The sequence below is a fragment of the Leucoraja erinacea genome, unplaced genomic scaffold (genome assembly GCF_028641065.1).
Source record: "Leucoraja erinacea ecotype New England unplaced genomic scaffold, Leri_hhj_1 Leri_214S, whole genome shotgun sequence".
NCBI classification, from domain to species: Eukaryota; Metazoa; Chordata; class Chondrichthyes; order Rajiformes; family Rajidae; genus Leucoraja; species Leucoraja erinaceus.
This window is the reverse complement of record NW_026576115.1, coordinates 75,387-92,734: the sequence shown is the minus strand read 5'-3', so window position 1 is coordinate 92,734 and position 17,348 is coordinate 75,387. Positions and strand designations below refer to the sequence as shown.

The 17,348-nt window shown below is 48.6% G+C and overlaps 1 protein-coding gene across 1 annotated transcript in view; it reads right to left on the bottom strand.

Annotated features, from left to right (window-relative positions):
- The window catches only part of pth1r (parathyroid hormone 1 receptor), a 102,983-nt gene that overhangs the window by 32,126 nt on the left and 53,509 nt on the right, over nt 1-17,348 (bottom strand). Inside the window, exon 2 of the mRNA XM_055666223.1 lies at nt 15,822-15,927. Coding sequence (XP_055522198.1) covers nt 15,822-15,927 — 106 coding nt within the window. The remainder of the gene's footprint in view (nt 1-15,821; nt 15,928-17,348) is intronic.

Here is a 17,348-nt window from a genome sequence, read left to right as displayed (position 1 = left end):
ATCAAAGGTCCCACACCATCCTGGCCACACACTCATCTCACCACTGCCATCGGGAAGAAGGTACAGGAGCCTGAAAACTGTAATGTCCAGGATCAGGAATAGCTACTTCCCCGCAGCCATCAGGCTATTAAACACGACAAGCTCATAAGCTCTACAGAAGATTATGTTATTATTGCACTATATTAGTTATTTATTGAACTTTTTCTTGTTTTTCTCTTTCCCCGTTATATACAATGTTTACATATTCACATATTCTGTTGTGCTGCAGCAAGTAAAAGCCCTGTCCCACGGTACGAGTTCATTCCAAGAGCTCTCCCGAGTTTGCCCTGATTCGAACACGGAGATTTATGGTAATGGCCACTCGTCGGTACTCGGGGCTCTCGTGGACATTTTTCAACATGTTGAAAAAGCTTCACGAGTCTTCCCGAGCTTACCTGCCGTTAGCGAGTCTTCCCGAGTACCTGCCGTTAGCGTTACAAGCCGCTAAGAGACATCCCCGAGCTCCGACGTACCCGCTACGTTCATTCTCCGTGCTTACCACGAGTTTGATTTTTTTTTTTAAACTCGTGAGAGCCCTTGGAATGAAATCGTACCGTGGGACGTAAGGGCTATAAGGATTTCATTGTCCCATCCGGGACTTGATGACAATAAAACAACACTCTTGACTCTTGATGTTGGCTGCTTTCACGAGGCAGCGTGAAGTGTGGATGGAGTCGATAATGGGGGAGTCTGGTCTGTGCTGGTCTGGTCTGTGTGACGGACTGGGCTGCAGTTTCCTGCAACCTTGGTCAGGCAGGGCTGATGGCCAAGCCAAGCGGTAGTGCATGCCGACAGTATTCTTTCTAGGGTGTACAGATGTGGAAGCTGGTAAGAGTTGCTGGAGACATGCCGAACCCCCTTAGACATCTGAGGGAGGAGAGGTGTTGTTGCACTTTTCTTGGCCATAGCTTCAATGTGTTGGTCCAAGCCAAACTGCTGGTGATATTCACACCAAGCAGCTTGGAGCTCCACTTTGGCACCATTGATACATCTACTCCACCATGCTTCCTGCAGTCAACGGCTGGCTACATCATCATTTACAGTCATAGAGTGATACAGTGTAGAAACAGGCCCAACTTGCCCACACCGGCCAACAATGTCCCAGCTACACTAGACCCACCTGCCTGCGTTGGGCCAGTATTTTCACACAGAGAGTCGTGAGTCTGTGGAATTCTCTGCCATTCAGCCCCTCGAGCCAGCACCGCCATTCAATGTGATCATGGCTGATCATCCCCAATCAGTACCCCGTTCCTGCCTTCTCCCCATATCCCCTGACTCCGCTATCTTTAAGAGCCCTATCTAGCTCTGTCTTGGAAGCATCCAGAGAACCGGCCTCCACCGCCCTCTGAGGCAGAGAATTCCACAGACTCACAACTCTCTGTGAGAAAAAGTGTTTCCTCGTCTCCGTTCTAAATGGCTTACCCCTTATTCTTCAGTTTGAAGATGGTCTGAAGAAGGGTCTCGACCTGGAATGTCACATGTTCCTTCTCTCCAGAGACGCTGACTGTCCCGCTGAGTTACTCCAGCGTTTTGTGTCTGTCTCCAAGAGAAGAAACGAAGGAGGACCCGACATGGGGGGAGCACCGTGGGGGGGGGGGGTTGGGGGGGGTAGCACAAGGGGGACCTGGCATGTTTGGCCCCATTTTCAAGTCCCAAGCGGACACACGGGTTCGAGGTGAAGGGGAACGAGCTGCCGGAGGAGGTAGTTGAGGCTGGGACTATCCCATCCCCTCCAGAACCAGGGGCCACAGTGGTGAGAAGGAACGGGTGACGTTTTGGGTCGAGGCCCCTTCTTCAGATTAATAAGGGTTTGGACACAAGCTAGAGTCAGGAATCATGTTCCCAATGTCAGGGGAGTCCAGAACCACAGCTTAAGAATAAGGGGTAAGCCATTTAGAACGGAGACGAGGAAACACTTTTTCTCACAGAGAGTGGTGAGTCTGTGGTATTCTCTGTCACAGAGGGCTGTGGAGGCAGGTTCTCTGGATGCTTTCAAGAGAGAGCTAGATAGGGCTCTTAAAAATAGCGGAGTCAGGGGATATGGGGAGAAGGCAGGAACGGGGTGCTGATTGGGGATGATCAGGCATGATCACATTGAATGGCGGTGCTGGCTCGAAGGGCCGAATGGCCTACTCCTGCACCTATAGTATATTGTCCAAGGTCCTCAACGAATGTTGGATGAGATTGACTAGACCTTTAAGTTATAGGAAGACTTTTCAGAAGTCTATTGGTTCAGTGGGAACCATTGTGGGGGCATTGAAAGGCTAATTTTAGGCTGTTTTAGAACAGGGCCAGGAAGGTTGGACTGGTGTGCACAGCATGCCTCTCTGTGCAGGCGGGGAGACTTGAAACAGGGCCGGCTATGTCCCAGCTTAGGGTAGAATTGAGAAGTGCTCACCCCGAAATTTTTGTAGAGAACTAAATCAGTTTCTCGAGCATTTTTGTCTACCTTCGATTTTCCAGCATCTGCAGTTCCTTCTTAAACAAAATATGTTCCCAATGTTGGGGGAGTCCAGAACCAGGGGCCACAGTTTAAGAATAAGGGGTAAGCCATTTAGAACGGAGACGAGGAAAAACATTTTCGCACAGAGAGTTGTGAGTCTGTGGAATTCTCTGCCTCAGAGGGCGGTGGAGGCCGGTTCTCTGGATGCTTTCAACAGAGAGCTAGATAGGGCTCTTAAAGATAGCGGAGTCAGGGGATATGGGGAGAAGGCAGGAACGGGGTACTGATTGGGGATGATCAGCCATGATCACATTGAATGGCAGTACTGGCTCGAAGGGCCGAATGGCCTACTCCTGCACCTATTGTCTATTGTCTATTGACCTGAAACGTCACCCATTCCTTTTCTCAAGAGATGCTGCCTGTCCTGCTGAGTTACTCCAGCTTTTTGTGCCTAACTTCGGTTTAAACTAGCATCATCTGCAGTTCCTTCCGACACAGTAGGCCCAAGCCTACCAGCTCTCACAGAATATCACAGGCACAAAATGCTGGAGTAACTCAGCGGGTCAGGCAGCATCTCTGGAGAGAGGGAATCAGGTCGAGACCCTTCTTCAGATTGATAGCCTGTGGAATGGGAAGTCTAGAGATATAAGTTCATGGTCTTAAGTGATAAGAGCAGAATTAGGCCATTCGGCCCATCAAATCTACTCCACCATACAATCATGGCTGATCTATCTCTCCCTCCTAACCCCATTCTCCTGCCTTCTCCCCATAACCCCTGACACCCGTACTAATCAAGAACCTATCTATCTCTGCCTTAAAAATGTCCATTCGCCTCCATAGCTGTCTGTGGCAAAAAAAGTCTACAGATTCCTCCTCATCTCCATCCTAAAGGAATATTCCTTAATTCTGGTCCTAGACTCTCCCACTAGTGGAACATCCTCTCCACATCCACTCTATCCAGGCCTTTCACTATTCTGATGAATTTCAATGAGGTCCCCCCCCTCATCCTTATCAACTCCAGCGAGTACAGGCCCAGTGCCGTCAAACTCTCATCCTACATCAACCTACTCATTCCTGGGATCATTCGTGTAAACCTCCTCTGAGCCCTCTCCAGAGCCAGCACATCCTTCCTCAGATATGGGGCCCAGAATTCAGGCAACGGAATCACCCACTCACAATCGGATAGCAGTGCTGAACTACCATTTACCATTGGACTTTGCTGGCTTTACCTTGCACTAAACGTTATTCCCTTATCATGTATGTGTACACTGTGAATGGGTTGATTGTAATCATGTATTGTCTTTCCGCTGACTGGTTAGCACGCCACAAAAGCTTTTCACTGTTCAAGTTCAAGTGAGTTTATTGTCATGTGTCCCTGTATAGGACAATGAAATTGTTGCTTTGCTTAAGCACAGTAGGCATTGACTACAAAACAGATAAATGTGTCCATATACCATGATATAAATATATACACACATGAATAAATAAACTGGTAAAGTGCAAATAACAGAAAGTGGTTATTAATAATCAGAGTTTTGTCCGAGCCAGGTTTAATAGCCGGATGGCTGTGGGGAAGTAGCTATTCCTGAACCTGGTTGTTGCAGTCTTCAGGCTCCTGTACCTTCTACCTGAAGGTAGTGGGGAGATGAGTGTGTTGCCAGGAGTTGCCACGTGTGCCTTGGTACACGTGACAATAAACTAAACTGAACTGAACTCTAGTATATTTGTAGTTTAGTTTAGTTTAGTTTAGAGATACAGCGCGGAAACAGGCCCTTCGGCCCACCGGGTCCGCGTCGACCAGCGACACTAACATTATCCTACACACACTAGGGGACAATTTTTACATTTACCAAGCCAATTAACCTACATAGCCGCACGTCTTTGGAGTGTGGGAGGAAACCGAAGATCTCGGAGAAAATCCGCGCAGGTCTCGGGAAGAACGTGCAAACTCCGTACGGACAGCACCCGGTTTGATGAACTGAACTGAAATTGCTCCAAACGCGGTCCGACCAGCGCGTAGTAGACCCGGCGAGGACGGAGCGGGAACGTGGAGGGATCAGCGCGGTCGGAGACTGGGAAGATTTGGCGGGAGTGGGGACGCGGGGAGAGGGCCACTGAGCCGAGACGGAGGGGAGACAAGGGCAGTCTATTGAACCCCAGCCATTGAACGGTGCAAGCGGCTCCAAGCTGTTTGCTTACAGAAGGAGTTCAGCCTCTCAGCGATATGTAAAGACTCGCTGTGAAACATTCCACGGTTTATTATTGTTTATTTTCATAAGAGGCACTGAATGATCTTTCGGTCTCCGTTGCCAGCTGAGCAAGCCTGGCCTGGCCTGGCCTGGCCTGGAACGAGGGCCACGCAGTGGAGGAAACCACGACTGGGGCACTTGGCAACATGCCCGCACCTAGCTGGCTGCCACCCTGACTCATGCCAACCACTGCTAAGAATAAGGGCTCGGACATTTAGGGACTGCGATGAGGAGAACCGTTTTCACCCAGAGAGTCGTGAATCTGTGGACTTCGAAAAAAAAAGTTGCCCCTCGGGCTCCTGTTAAATGTTTCTCCCTTCACCTTTAACCTTTGCCCCTCACCTCAAACTTTGACCCTTCACCTTAATCTTTGCCCCTCACCTTAAACTTTGACCCCCTCACCTTAAAGTTTGACCACCCCACCTCAAACTTTGACCCTTCACCTTCATTTTGACCCCCCACCTCAAACTTTGACCCTTCACCTTAAACTTTCCCCCCACCTTATACGTTGACCCCCACCACCTCAAACTTTGACCCTTCACCTTAAACTTTGCCCCCTCACCCTACCCTAAACTTTGACCCCTTGCCTTAATCTTTGCTCCTTCACCTTCAACTTTGACCCCTCGCCTTAATCTTTGACCCTTCGCCTTAAACTTTGCCCCTTCACCTTAAAGATAAGAATAAGGGGTTGGCGATTTAGGACTGAGATGAGGAAAAACCTTTTCACCCAGAACGTTTTGTGTGGAATTCTCTGCCACAGAAGGCAGTGGGGGCCAATTCACTGGATGTTTTCAAGAGAAAGTTAGATTTAGCTCTTGGGGCTAACGGAATCAAGGAATATTGCTTGAACTGCTGTAGATTTGGGAGGAACAACAGCAGCAGCAGATTAGCAAGAGATACGACTGATTGGCTCTAGCCCAAGTGGGAGGAGAGGGGTGTAAACAGTTAAAGGCCAAGGACGGGCAGTCTTTGTTCAGAACTGCTGTAGATTTGGGAGGTACAACAGCAGCAGATTAGTAAGAGATACGACTGATTGGCTCTAGCCCAAGTGGGAGGAGAGAAGTGAGTCAGAGGGGTGAAAACAGTTGAAAACTGAGGAATTTGCTTTGTAAATTGGTAAATCAGGCAATTTATCAGTCAATTTAAGCAAGACGGCTCTTAGCGAGCGGCAGTGAGTGAGCGAAGTGCCCTGTGAGAAAAGTGTGAGTCTTTGGCGAGGAGGCTGAGGAGAGGAGACCACGCAATACGCTTGAGAGGTAGAGACGAAAGAAGGAGATGTCAGGCAAGCTGATTCAGTGCGATGCTTGCAGTATGTGGGAGGTCAAGGACACCGTTGGTGCCTCTGGCTACTACAAATGTGAGAAGTGCATCCAGGTAGAGCTCCTGAAGGGCCGTGTTGGGGAACTGGAGAAGCAAGTGGATGACCTCGGGTTCGTACGAGAAACGGAGTCGTTCCTCGACAAGTCCTACAGTACGATTGTTACACCTAAGGTACTGGAAGAGAGAAGGTGGGAGACAGTGAGAAAGGGAGGGAAGCATGGAATGCCAATGTCCCCGGGTGGTGTACCTCTTGTAAACAGGTTCATCCGCTTAGAAGCTGTTGGGACAGAAGACGTGAGCGGCGGACTGGCCTGTGATGCGAATAGGGCTGTTGAGCCAAAACCAAAAAGGCCTAAGGCAGGCAAGGCCATTGTAGTGGGAGACTCCATCGTGAGAGGTACGGACAGGGGTTTCTGCGGCAACAGACGGGATGCGAGGATGGTGTGCTGCCTTCCCAGTGCCAGGATCCAGGATGTCACGGACAGAGTGCAGAAAATCCTCAAGGGCGAAGGTGAACATCCGGAAGTGGTAGTGCATGTCGGCACAAACGATGTCGGAAAAAAGAGGATGAATATTCTCCAGCGTGACTTTAGAGAACTCGGAAAAATGTTGAAAAGTAGGACCTCCAGGGTTGTTATCTCCGGTTTGCTTCCAGTTCCCCGTGCTGGCGAGAGCAGGAACAGGGAGATACGGGACCTGAACGTGTGGCTGAGGAACTGGTGCACGGGGCAGGGATTTAGATTCTTAGATCACTGGGATCTGTTTTGGGGTCAGGGGGAACTGTACAAAAGGGACGGATTGTATCTTAACAGGTCTGGGACCAGCATTCTGGCAGGCAGGTTTGCCACTGCTACACGGGTGGCTTTAAACTGAATAAGGGGGTGGGGTGTTGAATGGGATAGTGGAGGATGGAGTTAAAGGGAAAGGGTTTCTTAAATGTCTGAGCGTAGAGACCGAGGGGTGTAAAATGAGGGTAGAAGAAATACGTAGCAAGGTGAAAAGTAAAAGTGGCAGGCAGACAAAACCCGGGCAAAAATCAAAAAGGGCCACTTTTCAACATAATTGTATAAGGGGTAAGAGTGTTGTAAAAACAAGCCTGAAGGCTTTGTGTCTCAATGCAAGGAGCATTCGTAATAAGGTGGATGAGTTGAATGTGCAGATAGCTATTAATGACTATGATATAGTTGGAATCACGGAGACATGGCTCCAGGGTGACCAAAGGCTGGGAGCTGAACATCCAGGGATATTCAATATTCAGGAGGGATAGACAGAAAGGAAAAGGAGGTGGGGTAGCGTTACTGATTAGGGAGGGGATTCATGCAATGGAAAGGAAGGACATTAGTTTGGAGGATGTGGAATCGGTATGGGTAGAGCTACGAAACACTAAGGGGCAGAAAACGCTGGTGGGTGTTGTGTACAGGCCACCTAACAGTAGTAGTGAAGTTGGAGATGGTATCAAACAGGAAATTAGAAATGCGTGCGACAAAGGTAAAACAGTTATAATGGGTGACTTCAATCTACATATAGATTGGGTGAATCAAATTGGCAGGGGTGCTGAGGAAGAGGATTTCTTGGAATCTATGCAGGATAGTTATCTAAATCAACATGTAGAGGAACCAACGAGAGAGCTGGCTATTTTAGACTGGGTATTGAGTAATGAGGAAGGGTTAGTTATCAATCTTGTTGTACGTGCCCCCTTGGGCAAGAGTGACCATAATATGGTTGAGTTCTTCATTAGGATGGAAAGTGACATTGTTAATTCAGAAACAATGGTTCTGAACTTAAAGAAAGGTAACTTTGAGGGTATGAGACGTGAATTGGCCAAGATTGACTGGCAATTAATTCTAAAAGGGTTGACGGTGGATATGCAATGGAAGACATTTAAAGACTGCATGGATGAACTACAAAAATTGTTCATACCAGTTTGGCAAAAGAATAAATCAGGGAAGGTAGTACATCCATGGATAACAAGGGAAATCAGGGATAGTATCAAAGCGAAGGATGATGCGTACAAATTAGCCAGAAAAAGCAGCACACCGGAAGACTGGGAGAAATTCAAAGACCAGCAGAGGAGGACAAAGGGCTTAACTAGGAAAGGGAAAATAGATTATGAAAGAAAACTGGCAGGGAACATAAAAACTGACTGCAAAAGTTTTTATAGATATGTGAAAAGAAAGAGATTAGTTAAAACAAATGTAGGTCCCTTGCAGTCAGAAACAGGTGAGTTGATCATGGGGAACAAGGATATGGCGGACCAATTGAATAACTACTTTGGTTCCGTCTTCACTAAGGAAGACATAAATAATTTGCCGGAAATAGCAGGGGACCGCGGGTCAAAGGAGTTGGAGGAATTGAGTGAAATCCAGTTTAGCCGGGAAGTGCAGTTGGGTAAATTGAATGGATTAAAGGCCGATAAATCCCCAGGGCCAGATAGGCTGCATCCCAGAGTACTTAAGGAAGTAGCTCCAGAAATAGTGGATGCATTAGTAATAATCTTTCAAAACTCTTTAGATTCTGGAGTAGTTCCTGAAGATTGGCGGGTAGCAAACGTAACCCCACTTTTTAAGAAGGGAGGGAGAGAGAAAATGGGGAATTACAGACCAGTTAGTCTAACATCGGTAGTGGGGAAACTGCTAGAGTCAGTTATTAAAGATTGGGATAGCAGCACATTTGGAAAGTGGTGAAATCATTGGACAAAGTCAGCATGGATTTACGAAAGGTAAATCATGTCTGACGAATCTTATAGAATTTTTCGAGGATGTAACTAGTAGCGTGGATAGGGGAGAACCAGTGGATGTGGTGTATCTGGACTTCCAGAAGGCTTTCAACAAGATCCCACATAAGAGATTAGTATACAAATTTAAAGCACACGGCATTGGGGGTTCAGTATTGATGTGGATAGAGAACTGGCTGGCAAACAGGAAGCAAAGAGTAGGAGTAAACGGGTCCTTTTCACAATGGCAGGCAGTGACTAGTGGGGTACCGCAAGGCTCAGTGCTGGGACCCCAGCTATTTACAATATATATTAATGATCTGGATAAGGGAATTGAAGGCAATATCTCCAAGTTTGCGGATGACACTAAGCTGGGGGGCAGTGTTAGCTGTGAGGAGGATGCTAGGAGACTGCAAGGTGACTTGGATAGGCTGGGTGAGTGGGCAAATGTTTGGCAGATGCAGTATAATGTGGATAAATGTGAGGTTATCCATTTTGGTGGCAAAAACGGGAAAGCAGACTATTATCTAAATGGTGGCCGATTGGGAAAGGGGGAGATGCAGCGAGACCTGGGTGTCATGGTACACCAGTCATTGAAGGTAGGCATGCAGGTGCAGCAGGCAGTAAAGAAAGTGAATGGTATGTTAGCTTTCATTGCAAAAGGATTTGAGTATAGGGGCAGGGAGGTTCTACTGCAGTTGTACAGGGTCTTGGTGAGACCACACCTGGAGTATTGCGTACAGTTTTGGTCTCCAAATCTGAGGAAGGACATTATTGCCATAGAGGGAGTGCAGTGAAGGTTCACCAGACTGATTCCTGGGATGTCAGGACTGTCTTATGAAGAAAGACTGGATAGACTTGGTTTATACTCTCTAGAATTTAGGAGATTGAGAGGGGATCTTATAGAAACTTACAAAATTCTTAAGGGGTTGGACAGGCTAGATGCAGGAAGATTGTTCCCGATGTTAGGGAAGTCCAGGACAAGGGGTCACAGCTTAAGGATAAGGGGGAAATCCTTTAAAACCGAGATGAGAAGAACTTTTTTCACACAGAGTGTGGTGAATCTCTGGAACTCTCTGCCACAGAGGGTAGTTGAGGCCAGTTCATTGGCTATATTTAAGAGGGAGTTAGATGTGGCCCTTGTGGCTAAGGGGATCAGGGGGTATGGAGAGAAGGCAGGTACGGGATACTGAGTTGGATGATCAGCCATGATCATATTGAATGGCGGTGCTGGCTCGAAGGGCCGAATGGCCTACTCCTGCACCTATTTTCTATGTTTCTATGACTGCTGCGAAGAAAAAAAACTGGCTTGATTGTCGGCACGATGCAGTGAGTTCAAAAGGAGGATGTTCCTTTAGGAAGGAGATGAGGAGTCATTTCTTCAATCAGAGGCAGGAGAATGGAGTTGAGAGGGAGGGATAGATCGGCCATGATTGAATGATGGAGTTGACTCGATGGGCGGAATGGCCTAATTCTGCTCCTATCCCTTATGAACTGATGAATTTATGACATATATCTACGTTAAAGACGGTGGCGCAGCGGTAGAGTTGCTGCCTCGTAGCGCCAGAGATCCAGGTTCGATCCTGACCTCGGGTGCTGTCTGTACGTTCTCTCTGCAGTTGTTTGGGTTTTGTCCGGGTGCTCTGGTTTCTTTCCACACTACAAAGATGTTTGGGTTTGTAGGTTAATTGGCTTCGATAAAATTGTCCCTAGTGTGTGTGGGATAGCATGCGGGTGATCGCTAGTTGTCATGGACCCAGTGGGCTGAAGGGCCTGTGCCCGTGCTGTGTGATTCTATCACACGCACACACGCACGCACACACTCACACACACTCACACACACCCATACACACCCATACACAAACACACACACCTATACACATACACACACACACACACACACACGCACACACACAGAATCACCCATTCCTTCTCTCCAGAGATGCTGCCTGACCCGCTGATTCACTCCGGCACTTTGTGTCTATCCTTGGTGTAAACCAGCAGTTCCTTCCAACATAAACTGACCTTTCTGTCCTGGGCCTCCTCCATTGTCAGAGTGAGGCCCAGCGCAAATTGGAGGAACAGCGGCTCATATTTCGCTTGGGCAGCTTACACCCCAGCGGTATGAACATTCTTCAAGTAACCCTTGCTTTCCCTCTCCCTCCATCTCCTCCCCCATCCTGTTCCCTAGTTCTCCTCCTGATTAAATTTTATCTACGCACGCCTCGTTGTCACCTTCCCCTCAGCTAACGATGAACGATTCTACATTTTCCTGGAACTTCGGCCCCTTTGATCTTTTGTTTTCACACCTTAGGGCGGCACAGTGGCGCAGCGGTAGAGTTGCCGCCTTACAGTGCTTGAAGCGCCGGAGACCCGGTTTCGATCCCGACTGCGGGTGCTGTCTGTACGGAGTTTGTACCTTCTCCGCTTGACTGCATGGGTTTTCTCCGAGATCTTCGGTTTCCTGCAGTTTAATTGGCTTTGTATAAGTGCAAATTGTCCCTAGTGTGTGTCGGTCGGATAGCGTTAATGTGCGGGGATCGCTGGTCGGTGCGGTTTCGGTGGGTCGAAGGGCCTGTTTCCACGCTGTATCTACAAACTAAACCTTACTCTTCCATTTCTCTGCGTCTCTCTCTCCCCTGACTCTCAGTCTGAAGAAGGGTCTCGACCCGAAACGTCACCCAGGAACGCTGCCTGTCCCGCTGAGTTACTCCAGCATTTTGTGTCTATCTTCACATCCATACACATGGGGTTAGGCGGGGGAGATTGATCAGCCATGATTGACAATAAACAATAGGTGCAGGAGTAGGCCATTTAGCCCTTCGAGCCAGCACCACCATTCAATGTGATCATGGCTGATCATCCCCAATCAGTACCCCGTTCCTGCCTTCTCCCCATATCCCCTGACTCCGCTATCTTTAAGAGCCCTATCCAGCTCTCTCTTGAAAGTATCCAGAGAACCGGCCTCCACCGCCCTCTGAGGCAGGGAATTCCACAGACTCGCAACTCTCTGTGAGAAAAAGTGTTTCCTCGTCTCCGTTCTAAATGGCTTACTCCTTATTCTTAAACTGTGGCCCCTGGTTCTGGACTCCCCCAACATCGGGAACATGTTTCCTGCCTCTAGCTTGTCCAAACCTTTAATAAACATATGTTTCAATAAGATATCCTCTCATCCTTCTAAACTCCAGAGTGTACAATCCCAGCTGCTCCATTCTCTCAGCATATGACAGTCCCGCCATCCCGGGAATTAACCTGGTGAACCTACGCTGCACTCCCTCAATAGCAAGAATGTCCTTCCTCAAATTAGACCAAAACTGCACACAATACTCCAGGTGTGGTCTCACTTGAGCCCTGTACAACTGCAGAAGGACCTCTTTGCTCCTATACTCAACTCCTCGTGTTATAAAGGCCAACATGCCAATGGCAAAGTAGACCTGATGGGCTGAATGGCCTAATTCTGCTCCTATCACTTACGGCCTTATGACATACCTTGCAGCTCCCTTAGCGTAGACTCCTGGTTCACACACGTGTTGCTGTTATCACAGACACAAGCATCACAGTGTCCACAAATTCCATTCCTGTCATTACATCCGTGTAGGAAGGAACTGTAGATGCTGGTTTATAGCACTGTTCCTGTCACACTAAGTGTTGGGCTTGTACACTCTGGAGTTTAGAAGGATGAGAGGATGTCTTATTGAAACATGTAAGATTATTAAGGATTTGGACACGCTAGAGGCAGGAAACATGTTCCCGATGTTGGGGGGAGTCCAGAACCAGGGGCCACAGTTTAAGAATAAGGGGTAAGCCATTTAGAATGGAGACGAGGAAACACTTTTTCTCACAGAGAGTTGTGAATCTGTGGGATTCTCTGCCTCAGAGGGCGGTGGAGGCCGGTTCTCTGGATGCTTTCAAGAGAGAGCTGGATAGGGCTCTTAAAAATAGCGGAGTCAGGGGATATGGGGAGAAGGCAGGAACGGGGTACTGATTGGGGATGATCGGCCATGATCACGTTGAGTGGCAGTGCTGGCTCGAAGGGCCGAATGGCCTACTCCTGCACCGATTGTCTATTGTCTACAGCCTTTCCAGCTTAACAAAAACATTTCCTATAACAGGGTAAACGGAAGGCAATATACTAAAGATAGACACAAGATGCTGGAGTAACACAGCGGGTCAGGCAGCAGCTGTGGATAGAGGGAATGGGTGAGATTTCGGGTCGAGATGCTTCTTCAGACTGACTCAGTCACCCATTCCTTCTCCCCAGAGACGCTGCCTGTCTCGCTGAGTTACTCCAGCATTCTGTATCTATCTCCGGTGTAAACCAGCATCTGCAGTTCCTTCCTACACATTATTCTAAATGTGGCCGCACTGCCATCTTGTTTATTCCCCCGTTGAACTTAAAAAAGCATCGAAAAATAAAATGTTGCAGATGCAGGAAAACTGGGATAAAACCCGACTTGAAATTAAAAACTCGTGAGAATAAGAGAGAGTTAATGAGAGACAAGGGGCTGTCCCACTTGGGCGACCATTATCCGCGAGTCCAGGAGACTGGCTTCGACCTTCAAGCTCGAGGGCACTCGCCTGGAAAGCCTTGAGCTGGATCGAATGAACCGCAAGCTGCATCGACCGACCGCACACACACACACACACACACGTCGCAAAGGCAGGGGCCAGGGAAAGCGGGGGAACGCTGTCTGAAATTCACACCCACGATGAAGAGGAAGGTAAAACGGCTGCACAGTGTAAGGTAAGTCCTTTAGAGAGCGTGGAGGGGGGGGAGGGGGAGATAATAGACAATAGGTGCAGGAGTTGGCCATTCGGCCCTTCGAGAAGGGGAGAGAAGGGGGGAGAGAAGGGGGAAGGGGGGGGAGAGGAGAAAGGGGAGAGAAGGGGGGGGAGGGAGAGAAGGGAGAAGGAGGGGAGAAGGGGGAGAGAAGGGGAGAAGAGAAGAGGGGGGAGAAGGGGGGAGAAGGGGGAGGGGGGGAAGGGGGGAGAAGGGGAGAGAAGGGGAGAGGAAGGGGAGAGAAGGGGGGAGAAGGAGGGAGAAGGGGAAGGAGAAAAAGGGGGGAGAAGGGGGGAAGGGGGGAGAAGGGGGGAAAAGGGGGGGGAGAAGGGGGGAGGGAGAGAAGGGGGGAGAAGGAGAAGGAGGGGGAGAGGAAGGGAGAGAAGGGGGGAGAAGGAGGGGAAAAGGGGGGAGAAGAAGGGGAAAAGGGGGGAGAAGGAGGGGAGAAGGAGGGGAAAAGGGGGGATAGAAGGGGGGGAGAAGGGAGAGAGAAGGGGGGGAGAAGGAGTGGAGACACTTTTAAGAAGTTTAATAAAGTTTAGCGGGCATTTAACCCACCGGTCGGTTTTCCTTGGTCCTGAAAACTCCAATGAGCCAATTAAAATGCCCGGTCAGTGAAGGAGATTGCCTACGGCTGCCCTTGACTGCCTGTAACTACATGGCGACCCCACTCCACTGCACTACGAGTTCAAAAGAACCATGCCGACCAAATTTTACTCGCGGCAAATTTTTCAACATGCTGAAAATATTTCCGCGACCTAGCTGAGGCCACGAGTATGCGGGAACTTCCCTCGAACATGAAGGTGAGTTCCAGTGACCTCATAGAACCTCCTGGGACCACGTGTCGACCATGCTCCGAGTTTGAAGATCAAAGACACTCCTCTAAACTCACAGATTAGGTCGCCCAAGTGGGACAGCCCCCTTAGCGGGTGGCATTAGAGCCTCACAGCGCCAGAGACCCAGGTCGATCCTGACCTCGGCTACTGTTTGTGTGGAGTTTGCACGTTCTCCCTGTGACCGCGTGGGTTTCCTCCGGGTGCTCTGGTTCACTCCCACATCCCAAAGACGTGCGTGTTTGTAGGTTAATTGGCCCTCTGTAAGACCTGTTAATTGGCCCATGGAACTGGATGAACCGATGGTCGGGGTGGGCCTGATGGGCCGAAGGGCCTGTTTCCATGCTGCATCTCTAAACTAAACTCAACTAAAAAAAAACCATGAACTGCTGGAGTAACTCAGCAGGTCAGGCATCATCTCTGCAGAACCTGATACACAACCATTGTGCTTCAGGGAACCCTTCTTCAAACCTGTGCACCGTATCACTAAACTGAACTAGTTTAGTATATTGTCACGTGTACCGAGGTACAGTGAAAAGCTTTTGTTGCGCGCTAACCAGTCAGCGGAAAGACAATACATGATTACAATCGAACCATTCACAGTGTACAGATAGATACATGATAAGGGAATAAGGTTGAGTGCAAGGGAAAGCCAATCAAAGATAGTCCGAGGGTCTCCAATGAGGTAGATAGTGGTTGTGGTAGGATGGTTCAGTTGCCTGATAACAGCTGGGAAGAAACTGTCCCTGAATCTGGAGGTGTGCGTTTTCACACTTCTGTACCTCTTGCCGGATGGGAGAGGGGAGAAGAGGGAGTGGCCGGGGTGTGACTGGTCCTTGATGATGCTGCTGGCCTTGCCGAGGCAGCGTGAGGTGTAGATGGAGTCAATGGAAGGGAGGCTGGTTTGCGCGATGGTCCGGGCTGCGTCCACAATTCGCTGCAATTTGCTGCGGGTCTTGGACGGAGCTGTTCCCAAACCGTGCTGTGCGATGCATTCTGATTTTATCGAAAATTTAATATTTTTACGGCAGAGATAGATAGATTCTTGATCAGTGTTTAAGAAGGAACTGCAGATGCAGGAAAATCAAAGTGCTGGAGCAACTCAGCGGGTACAGCTGTATCTATGGTGCGAAGGAAACAGGCATCGTTTCAGGCCGAAACCCTTCTTCAGATTCTTGATCAGTACGGGTGTCAGGGGTTATGGGGAGAGGGCAGGAGAATGGGGTTGGGAGGGAGAGATAGATCAGCCATGATTGAATGGCGGAGTGGAAGATGGGCCGAATGGCCGAATTCTGCCCCTATGAACTTATGAACAATAGGCAATAGACAATAGGTGCAGGAGTAGGCCATTCGGCCCTTCCAGCCAGCACCGCCATTCAATGTGATCATGGCTGATGAATAAACTAAGGGACATGTTTTCAGTTGACATTATTGGGGAACTCACCAGTAGCTGTCATTATCCTGGGCTTCATCTTCTGTTCACACTTGTGTTTGGCATGGAGCAGCAAGTAGATCTGTTCATCTCTGGTAATCACATCATCCGCATCAACCTGAACACGACACAAGGAGACGTTAGTCTAAATTAAACTTCAAATAGTTCAACTTCCCTCTCAACTTCAACCTATGTCGTCTGGTTCTTGATTCCCCCCTCCTCTGGGTAAAATACATGGATGGGGACAAGTGCAGGAGTAGGCCATTCGGCCCTTCGAGCCAGCACTGCCATTCACAGAGTTGTGAATCTGTGGAATTCTCTGCCTAAGAAGGTATTGGAGGCCAGTTCTCTGGATGCTTTCATGAAAGAACAAGATAGGGCTCTTAAAGATGGCGGAGTCAGGGGATATGGGGAGAAGGCAGGAACGGGGTACTGATTGGGGATGATCAGCCATGATCACATTGAATGACGGTGCTGGCTCGAAGGGCCGAATGGCCTCCTCCTGCACCTATTGTCTATTGTCACTGTGATCATGGCTGATCATCCACAATCAGTACCCCATTCTTGCCTTCTCCACATTTCCCCTGACTCTGCTATCTTTCTTGAAAGCATCCAGAGAATTGGCCTCCACTGCCTTCTGTGGCAGAGAATTCCACATTCACAACTCTGTGAATGGCCCGTAAACACAATAAAACACAGATAAATATATATAATAATCAAAAAAATAATTCATTCATCACCATTACACAAGGTGACCATAATAGTGGAAAAACAGATGTCCAATGTGCAACCAAAGACACAGACTGCAGAAGGTCATATTTGCCAAGGTTAGAATTAGTTTTGGGCTGATAAGGTCATAAGTGATAAGAGCAGAATTAGGCCATTCAGCCCATCAACTCTACTCTACGCCATTCAATCATGCCTGATCTATCTCTCTCCATCCTAACCCCATTCTCCTGCCTTCTCCCCGTAACCTCTGACACCCGTACTAATCAAGAATCTATCCAAGATAGACACAAAATGGTGGAGTAACTCGGCGGGTCAGGCAGCATCTCTGGAGACAAGGAATGGGTGACGTTTCGGGTCGAGCCCCTTCCTCGGACCTTCTCTCCAGAGATGCTGCCTGTCCCTCTGAGATACTCCAGTATTTTGTGTCTACCTTAGATAGATCCTTGATTAGTACGGGTGTCAGAGGTTACGGGGAGAAGGCAGGACCTTAGACAGATTCTTGAACCAGCATCTGCAGTTCTTTCTTACACAAAGAACCGATCTATCTCTGCCTTTCAAATATCAAATATTTAATAAGAATTGCGCAGGGCATCCTGGATGGTTCAAGTGATTTGAAAACGAATGGCGTTCCTCGTCTATAATACATAGCAACCCTGATGCTGATATCTTTTAACTGCGGACAGTGAACTTCTTTCCTTTCTTTAGACTTAAGACTTTAGAGATACAGTGCGGAAACAGGCCCTTCGGCCCACCGAGTCCGTGCCGACCAGCAATCACCCCATACAGCAGCAATACCCTACACACTCAGGA